General features: G+C 40.4%; 1 protein-coding gene across 1 annotated transcript in view; it reads left to right on the top strand.

Annotated features, from left to right (window-relative positions):
* FBXO5 (F-box protein 5) overlaps nt 1–5,548 on the top strand; it is an 8,994-nt gene extending 3,446 nt beyond the window's left edge. The window contains exons 2-5 of the mRNA XM_009281421.2: nt 1,203–1,939; nt 2,259–2,349; nt 3,577–3,738; nt 5,297–5,548. Coding sequence (XP_009279696.1) covers nt 1,218–1,939; nt 2,259–2,349; nt 3,577–3,738; nt 5,297–5,548 — 1,227 coding nt within the window. The 5' untranslated portion in view covers nt 1,203–1,217. The remainder of the gene's footprint in view (nt 1–1,202; nt 1,940–2,258; nt 2,350–3,576; nt 3,739–5,296) is intronic.
* The last annotated feature ends 4,574 nt before the right edge of the window (nt 5,549–10,122 follow it).

Genomic DNA, 10,122 nt, shown 5'->3' with positions numbered 1-10,122 from the left:
TGACAGCGCCGCGGGGGCCCGCGGCTGAGCCCGCTCCGCCGGGGGGTCGGGGCCGGCCCTGGCGCCCCGAAGCAGGAGGGGGACGTTTCCCAGTTCTGCAGGGTTTCAGCCCAAAAGCTCCTCTGCTCGCTCGCGGCGCGCAAGCGGAGGGGGAGGGGGAGGAGGAGGCTTAGCGAGGGCTTGCATCTCTCCCCCGACTCACACTGTACAAAGCCATAAGCGGTTTTGCTCCTTTCTTCCACCCAACGTAGGTACGAAGAAGGGACTTTTTCTCTGAAACGTTCATGAAACACATTTTTCCAATACTTTTTTCCGAAACTGCTGGAAGTGCTTGAATCCCTTAAAAAACTAGTTTAAATGGAGGAGCTTATTTTTCCTACGCATCGCAAAGCATGTTGAAAATTATTTTCCCCTTAGATTTAAGACGACAGAGATGGCTTCCTTCTCCCCTTCAGCCCTCGCCCATCCCCCCGCAATTGTTAATATAGATAGCACCGCACTTCGGGGGGAGGGGAAAGAAACGGGGCCAGAAAAGCTCAATTTCCCTATAATATCTACCGACCTCCCACCCCCTTACAATCATACTTGTAAGTAACCTTTACTTCACTTTGACCATTGTTTGATGGTCGCTGCTTGCCATTGTGATTTACACACGCATGTGAGCACTCGAGCTTTTCCTGTGCCACCCAGCCTCCTCCCCTTCTAAAAATGCCGGCTACCTGGCTGCATCGGCAGCATTGCCTCTGGCCTTGGATGCAAACTTCAGGCTGCTCTGGCCTGGCTTATACCCCTGCAGGGGCCTGCTGTCACTCATTGAGCCTCTGCCACTGGCGTCCCTTGCAGGCGCCGCAAGTGTCCCGAGTATGTCGCTGCATTGAGGGTAGGAAGTGGAGGCATTGGTGTGTCTAAAAGTCATCTGTACTGGTGGAACAGTGACAAAGTCAGTCACCCAGCCAGTTTTCTCGCCCCGGTTATATGCAGCATAAAGCCCTAATTTTGAGAAGATTTTGCATAGATTTAATGTGTGGCTGTTCAAATCCTTAGTTCCGCTAGTTGCCTGTGTTTTAGACACTAGAGGGTGAGTTAGATAAAAGCTTAAAATTCATAATGCAGAAGGAAGGCATGATCCGTTCTTTATAAGAAAAAGAATTTCTGATGCAGTTTATGCTGTGTTGTAATACTGTCCTTGTTGTTTCTTGCAGGATACAAACAAAATAATGAAATCAAACCTTAACCACTCTTTCAAAATGAAATGTGATTTTGATTGTACGTCTCTTCACGCTGGGTTTGCACCACTGAAATCTGCTGTAGAGAAAACAAGTCTGGAAGAATCCTGCCCCTTGAATTATGAGGAAGGCTTTTGTAAAAGCTGTGCTGAAGAGCATCAGAAAATACTCCTTAGTGACTCATACCATGCGGCCACCAGAAATCTAGATCTTGAAGATGAAGGAAGACCTGTACATAACAAAGAAAACAAACAAGTAACCCAGAGACTTGATGAAGGTATCTATGAAATGGAGGCACTGGAAAACAGTAAATTGAATGAGGACAGTGGTTATTCGTCTATGTTAAGTAACCAATACGCTGATGCAATAGAACACGAGGATAGTATACCTTTGGCTGGGAATCTCTGTGGCACACCAAAGCATTGCCTCATGAAGAACCAAAACCAAGCACAGTTTTCAAAGAAGACTTTGTTGCCAGTAATCCATTATGAAGAAATGATTTGCTCAACTTTGAAAAAAGGTGGTAAAAGAAATCTCAAGTCTTGGGCTGCCGTAGACAGAATTGTTTTTAGGGGAAAGGTTGAACTTTGTAACCTAATTGGAAAGAAAATGGGATTAGATAGAATAGACATTCTTGCCGAACTCTTCCAAAAGAACCTGAAGCATATATTAGCAAACATTTTAAGGCATCTCGGTGAGATGGATTTAATAAAGTAAGTATATTGATCTCATTGTATTTCATTGGGAAAGTAAACAAACTAATGAGATGGCTTAAGAATGTTTTAGATATGGGGCTGGTGACATTTACTCAATGGTTAGTATTATGTATTAATATAGTAAAACATGAGCTGTCAATGTAAGCCACGATATATATGGAGAATGCGTCTTTTCCCTAGAAGGCAAATTAAAGACTACAACTGTGAACATATCCCATCTTCTACATGAAAGAAAAAGATTACATGGTTATTCCCACTATTAAAAACGTTTTCCCTTTCCTAGGAGGTAACTGATATGTTTGCATTGTCGTTGCAGTTTTGCCAAAGTCAGCACAACATGGCAGAAGATTCTACAAGAAGATAAATGGATTTTCCAAACGTATAGTAAAGCTGTGAAAAACCTTTCTGTAAGTTTCCACACTTGTTAGATATGTCGGGCCTAAACCAGCAGTGTCTTTCTGCTATTTCAAGACTCCTCCCAGCCTTAAGAGATCGCAGAAGAGTTTCTTAGATTGAAAATGTTATCACGGGAGTGTCTGAGTTTGTTCTGTTTAGGATGCCCTGTCTCAGGTGTTGCTAGTCACTTCATTGTCTTTGGAGCCCGAGGAAGGTTGACTGAGAAGGTTACCCAAGGAGAGATGCAGATGTTCTCAAGAGCTTCCACATGTCCTGTGTTACAGAGGAAGGCAGGAAGGAGAGGGTCAGTTCCAGCACTGCCTGCTGGGCAAGCCCTAGAGGCTCTCGGCAGGGGCTTGCTTACTTCAGCGTCCCCACTGATCCAGAAGGGAGAGAGACTGAGAGAAACCACTCAGCTGACTGTGTGACTCAGGTTCTCTGCTCATGCTTTCTAGCAACAGTCTCTGAAGTGCAACACGTTGGCTACAGAAAACTGAAAAGCTTTTTGCACTGTGAGCTATTCCTGATGCCTGTTTGTCCTATGAAATAAAAAATACAAGATCCAACCACCCTAGCATTGCACTTTACCAAGGCAGGACTCTCTTAAAACATCAGGGGTGTTTTTCTTCCTTGAGAGATGGAGACACAATGAAACAAGGCTTAGGATCTGCCACAGAATAAGGTAGTCAACTAGTTTGAATTTTATGTAGTATTTTACAGTGCTAGCCTGTTGGGATGAAACAGTTGGACACCAGTGAACATTCATCCCATAAAGTTTGATTTCCTCCCTGCCACTGTATGCTGCTTTTTTTAACCTGAACTGCAAACTTAGAAAATTGGCGGGAGGAGTTTACTTCTCAGAAGGAAAACTTCAAGCATCCCTGTTCACCGTAAAGAATTAGAAATATTGCTTTGTGCTTTAAAACATTGCAGTGACTAGGTTACATGCTCTGCCTAAATAATTATGATGTGTTAATATGAAAATAAGTTGCATTATGTAATAGAAGATGGTTGGTTTTGATGGTCTGAACTAGGGGTCTGTTCTATGCATTTGTAACAGCAGTGACTGAGAAAGCTAAGATAAAATTGGTAGCATACTACTTGGTATGACGCTTTATTATTGGAAACCTTCTAGCCAGAAGGAAGGATCAAAAATAAGTCGTTGACTTCTATTAAACAAAAAGTCAGTATCAGATAAGTCTCTTCTCAAATTTTGTTCTTGTTTTTCTTTTCATTAGAATGGCATTAAGGCATCAGAGGATGCTGCAACAAGGGAGTATGTTCTCTACCGAGCAGCTTTAGCTTCCATTCAGAAAGCAACCCCACCAAACAACATGATTAAAAAAGGCACCAGATCCAAAGCATCTAAGAATCACAGCAGGCATGTGGAGTTTTCTGAGGTAACTGGTGGTTTCCATTCATCTTTAATTTCTCACATGTTGTCTGGCACACGATCAGCTTGTAAAGCATTTTTCTGAAAGTAGTATCTCCAGTTTGAAGTGCTTGTAACTCTTATTAGTATGGCTGCCAGATTTTGCTTATTGAGCCTATTTTAAGACAATGTCAGAAACTAAGTGGAGAATATTGATACACTGGGATGTTCTACATCTTTCCCCACCCCTCCAGGTGTCTAGGTACCCTCAACATGGCGTAGTGATTTTTTTTTTTTGGTTTACATTTTGGCTTGGATTAGGCATGAAAATGTTTAATCGTTTCCTCTTAGTTGCTATGGGCTTATAACGAATCACATGTTTTCCAGATAAGCAATCCCACAAAAACTGTCAATTTTGCTTCAACACTGATGGGCAATTTAAAAAAAAAAAAAAAGACCAAAGACTAAATAGTTCTTATTTTTTAAAAATTAAACAAATGAATATTTCTCCTGTTGATTATATGCTTTTTTCCCAACTAATTATCTGACATTAAAATAGCTTTTTTTAACTATGTATTTGTAGTGTGTCACACATTTGGAGTTGCTGATAACTGCCAACAGCCTAGGTTTCCCTTCACCTTGTTGTTTTTCTTAAGCTTTTTTATTTCCCCACATATTGGTGCTGGTCTACATTGCGAGTGTCTTATAAGATTTTTAAAAATGTTTACTGAAAGTTTTGTTGTTTGTTAATAAGCAACAGATTTTCCTAACTAGAAAAAGTTTTTATACTCAAGCTCAAAAGTCGTGTTCTGCAAATTGGTGCAATAAGAGAAGATGATATAACTGCACTGGAAAGTATGATCAAGCTGCTCTAATACTACTATATAGTACTTTGTAGCATTAGGAATCTGAAAGTTCAACTGTACAGTGAAGTAGCAGTCTAAATTTTTTTTATAAATATATATATTTCTATACACACACATTTAGATTATAGAAACATTTTGCTTTTAACAATTGAGTGATATAAGGTGTTATACAGGTCTATAATTTTCTAATGCTGAATGATTTTGAATGGTGGATCTGTTTGTGTCAAAAATGAATTCATTGGAGAGAAGTAGGAATTGCTTCCATTGGGTATCTCAAGCCAAGAGTCCCAAAGCTGAGATTTCTGGACACAGCATTGCTCACTTTTCAAAAATGTTAATGATTTAAATGGAATTCAGATTGATTTTCTCTTTTTAAATTAACGTTAACTAAATCACCATCCTTGGATGAGGTTTGGAGGATTCAGGAGGGCTGTTTTTCTTACTGCTTTGCATTTAGTCTGTCTGTCCTTTAAATTTAAAATTTAAAGAATTTTAAATTGGCTACCTCTATTCCAGTCCAAAGTACCCGCAGTTATATACTGATTATTCCTGTTCTCCATCAGAATTTGATACAACCAGAATTAGGCTAAATTTGCAATTTATGTCTCTAGAGTAGGAGAAGTTATAATACATTTTGTGGCACTTACATAACGTCAGGGAGAGTTTGGGGTGTGTATTTACCCTCCACTCATGATTTTCTTTACACACTTTTTCCAACAGGCTGCGAAGACCTTGAAAAACACTGAAAGCCTTAAAGTCTGCCATCGCTGTGGCTCACCTGCAAAGTATGACTCCTATCTACAAAGAGCGACGTGCAATCGTGAAAGTTGTGGCTTTGACTTTTGCACAAAGTGCATGTGCAGCTATCACAGCTCCAGTGACTGTATGAGTTGCAAACCAGTGAAACCCAACTCTAAGCTAGGGCCGCTTCCTGGGACTAAGAAAAGCAAACAGAATCTACGGCGATTGTGATCCATCCCTCCCAGTACAGATTGTCAGATGTCCCAAGAAGTTTTTTTAGGATATGAAGTTATCCACAAAGAAAATCAAACAAGAAAATGCTTTCTGCTATTCTATATTAAAAAAAGGGTTAATTTTATTATTCCTCTGTACTATTTGGTCGTGTTGAAATTCCTAGGAATCATCACAAATATCAATTTAAAAAAGTCTTATCTATAAATTTAAAAGAAAATTCTGGATATGGATTCTAATAACATTTTAAATATTGTCTTGACAATTTGTCTATTGCGTTCCAGTCTTCAAAACACCCCACAATAATATTGAACAAAACAAAAGTTTTGGCAAGTAGTCTTCCATGTGTAACCCTAGCAATTCTTGAATGCCAGAAGGGGGAAGCGTAAACTGTGTTTTATTTAAATGTTTACTCTTGGTCAAAAGTCTTTTAAAAGCATTTATAGTGAGAATGTCAAGTGAGGTGAGTGAAATCCCTTTTAACATAGAATTATGAGGGAGTCTAGATTTTATGATTTTTTTCTCCAAGGCTTTGCCTTAATTTTAAAATGTGACAGTTCATAATACCATTTTCTCTGATAGTTTACCCTTTGTGAATCTTAACTTGTTGCTCTTCCTTCTTCATTCAGAAACTGCAGGTTTTCCTTGAACTGAGGTGATACCCTTTCCAACTTAAAAAAAAAAAGTACTGTATCTTGGCTATACTGCTAAAAAAAATACTTTGCCAGTTTTTTCCAAATCATAAGATAATTTTTTTTATATTTGTATATATTTGTAAATACTACTTTAAATATTATTCATGTTTGTCTTGTAAATGTGAAAATAAATTACTGTTCTCAACAACTTGGTTGGCAAATCCAGACTTCCTATTTATCATCCTAAAAGACTACTTTTCATGCTCATTTCTCAAGTTTTCTAGTATGTGCTTCTCAAATGTTGATTTAACAAAGAGCAAATCTCCTGTTTTTGTGTAAAACATACGGAATCCATTCTTGTGCTGCGTTCCTGCAGCTTACCTAAAGGCTCTTAGCAGTAATTGCTGACAGTTTCTGAACCAACGCATTCAATGGAAAATTTTCTATTGGCTGAATTTATGTTGCTGTTGCAGAACTAGCTCACTGTCAGTAAAGTCTTGGTGATTCCACAGCAAAGAAAGGCAAGCTTTCAAGAAAAGGATTGGTCGTGGAAGTGTTTGGGGTTTGGGTAGTTTTTTTCCCCGTTAGTAGGTAGATACCTGACTGGAAGGCAGCATTGTAGGTCCTGCTCCTTGAACTGGGACAGCAGTTGTATACTGCATGGCAACTTTTCCTGCACTTGTTAATTTTCTATTTGTGACAGCAGTGGTAGAAACAGTTGAGCAGGACCTCTAGCATTCTGCTTTTATGTGGCGAGCTTAATCTCCTAACCTAAACCTGAGACTTAAAATAATAGGCTGGCTGAGTTATATTAAGAACTTTCATTCCATAAATCTTTTGTCTATTTAAGTCCACTTATGGATGTGCTCAAGATCTGAGAATGAAAGGTAGAAGCCTTCCATCCTATTATACCTTATTCTGGTAATTAGACCATACCACCTTTACCAACCAGTCCTGCAGGCCAGAAAAAGAATGGTGTTTGTATAGGAAGTAACAGCCCTCAACTACTGGATATTGGTGTCTCCAGCATTGTTTGAGACAAGGAAAAGGCAGTGGTCAGGGGCTTAATACGCATGCAACCACAGTGAGTCTGTTAGGCTGTAGGCTGAGCAGAGATAGATAAATATTATAAGCAAAAGTTTGTTAGAAAATTTTCACCTGTGTCTACTGAAATTCCTGTGTCCTGAAGAGCACAGATACCTTAATGTGATCTGGACAGAACTGCCCTTTTGTACATTGATTTTGAGAAATGTGGCACAGGCATCCACACTCAGACTGGTGTTGCAGAGTATGATACATCTTGAATTAAAATTTGTGTGGATGTTACAAACTTAGCAGGTTTACCTTTTCAGGTTTTGAGCTTACTAAGGGGAACTAGCCACTGTCTAGTAAGCCTAACAATTTGTACATGGAGAGAGTGAAGAACAGCTGCTTGTTCATTTGTTTCCTGTAGAAATTTAGAATTTTGGGGAAAATTCCTTGTTACCTCCAGATAAGGGGGAAGAATTGGACTACATGGTTTCAGTGGTCACAACTGGAGATGAACAATATGAAGAAACAGACATTTTTCACTAACTTCTGAGTGATAAGAGGCAACTACCTTCTACCTGAAACCTTGATGGAAAGGTCAGATTACTTGACTTCTAATGAAGCTTTGGCCAAGCTGTAATGGGTCTGCTGCAAACCATTGTGGCTGTTTCTTTCCTCTTGCCCAACCATTTTTGTCTTCTCCTGATCCTCAGACCCTTGCCTACCAGCTTTAGTGTTAATAATCGGAATAGACATTCAAGGTCGCAGCCTTCAACAGGTGGGTGACAGCTCCTTAAGGACCTTGACCTGTTAACAATGCTTGCAATTTTCTTATCAAAATTTCTAAAGAGAAGTATGGGGATCTGTGGTGGCCACACAGCTATTTCTTCCTGTATGATAATCTTACCCAACAGCTGAAACCTTGCCCAACAATGCTGAGCACTGGACCTGAATAAAAACTATGCATCCTACTGAAAGCCACATGATTGTTGGTCTCCTCATAAATAGTTTCAGTGAATGGTGTACGGCAGAAAAAAACAGAGTGGACAATCAGTCCCCACCCAGGCATGCTGGCATCTACTGCTGAGCAAGAAAGCAGCTCCTTACAGAGGGTGAGGGTGCTGGATGTTAGTACTAGCAGGTGCCCTAACCAGTGCTGAGGAGAGTGATTTATGTGCCAAAGGTGGGAACAAAGTGGTAGGTGCAAATTGTTGTTAATGTCTGTGCTGAGCCTATCTTGAACCTGCCTTTGATATGTAATCACCTGAGAGTTGTACCTAGCATAAGAGCATAGCACTTGCCATATGGAGATGAGTTGTCCCCAACTACTACAGCTGGGTTGTCAAAACCACTTTCAGACTCAACGTTTGGCAGCCCCAGTCACATTGCAGGAACGTGATAAGCTTCTTACTCACATTATATACGCCTTTCAGATCTATGGGGCGTGATAAATACCAGCAGGCTGACAGAGTCCCCTGTCTGGCTGGTGCAAGAGTACAGATTTCTCCCAGTTACTTGCTTATCTCTAGGCATGGCTCTGCATGGTGAAGAAGGGCGGGATGTTTCTCTGCTCTGTAAATTGCCGTGGCTAGCGGCCGTTCCCCCTGGCCTGAACAACTGTGGAGCCAGAATATTCCTTAACTTCATCCTGACCCTAGCTGGGAGGCAGGCAGAGGCAGGGGTTTAGGACTTTCTGAAATCAATATTGAATATCCACATTTTGCAGCTCTTCTCTCTTGCACTTACAATGCTGTCCTGAAAAACCCAAGGAGCTGCTCGAGATGCTTACGTCTTTCTGCAAAGCATTAAAGGCAATCATCTCAGCTGTCCCACCACAGCGACCAGAGAAGCTGGAGAGAAGTGTCAGATAATGATGATTAATCTGATGATATAATCACTTGTAAAAACAAGGACGAGTCTGTATGCACTTATCAGTGTAATTTACCCTCCAGCAGCAGCCTTTGTGCTTTGAGGACTGTGGGACAGTCTTATCCCCCCAAGGATGGGAGGAACCAAAACAGAAAAAAAAAAACCTCTTACTTGAGCTCTGCAATTGCTGGCACCTTAGCACAGCACACAGCCTAGCTGTTCACCTCCGAGGCTGATTTCTAACGTGTGGCAAAACTGCAGCATGTGTCAGATGTGCTGTCACTAGCCAAAGGCTCCACCGCAAAGAAGTGACATTTTAGCATGTTGAATGTTTTGTTTGACAAAAAAGTTTAAAACTCAAAGTTCGAGCAGTGATCACTCTCAAAAAAGCTTGGAATATTTAGTGGTAAAAATACAAAGTCTGCCCTGACTCATAGTTTAAAAAAAGGAATCTAGATTAAGATTGTGATAAGAATTCCCTCCCCACCTCCCAAAATATCTACTCCTAAAGCCAAGGGCAGACAACCCTTTTGAGGAAATTATGCTGTTGTATAGAGATTTTAAAAAAATAAAATATGTTCTGGAAAGGGAAAACCACAAGATGGTGCTCTTGAAACACTGCATGAAGCCAGATTCATTGAGTTCCTTCTTGCTGCGTTCATGGAGGGTATATTTCCTCCACCTCTGCTGACTGTAGTTATCCATCTAGTTACTACAGTCAAGGGTAATCGCATTAAATCTGCAATTAAAAGAACAAAACCCAAACCTTGAATTCAATTACTGATTTTAACATTTGTTTCAAACGTATTTGTGTAGGATATGTATGTTTGCTAAACTTAAAAAAATACAGGTGCCTTCCATAAAAGCTTTATCCTGCTGCTAAATGCACATGCCTTCTTCAAGGAGTGATTGACTGCCCTAAAAACATAACGTTTGTTTTGCCCGCCTTGTGCCCCTGTAGTGACAAGTGGAGAGCAAAGCCAACACTCCAAAGCAGTGGTGCAAGCCGTCCCATCAAGCCCTCAGCGCAGGTCTGGAGCA

The sequence above is a fragment of the Aptenodytes forsteri genome, unplaced genomic scaffold, assembly GCF_000699145.1.
Source record: "Aptenodytes forsteri isolate BGI_AS27 unplaced genomic scaffold, ASM69914v1 Scaffold82, whole genome shotgun sequence".
Classification (NCBI taxonomy): domain Eukaryota; kingdom Metazoa; phylum Chordata; class Aves; order Sphenisciformes; family Spheniscidae; genus Aptenodytes; species Aptenodytes forsteri.
Note: the sequence above shows the minus strand (reverse complement) of the source record. Positions and strands in the feature narration are given on the sequence as shown.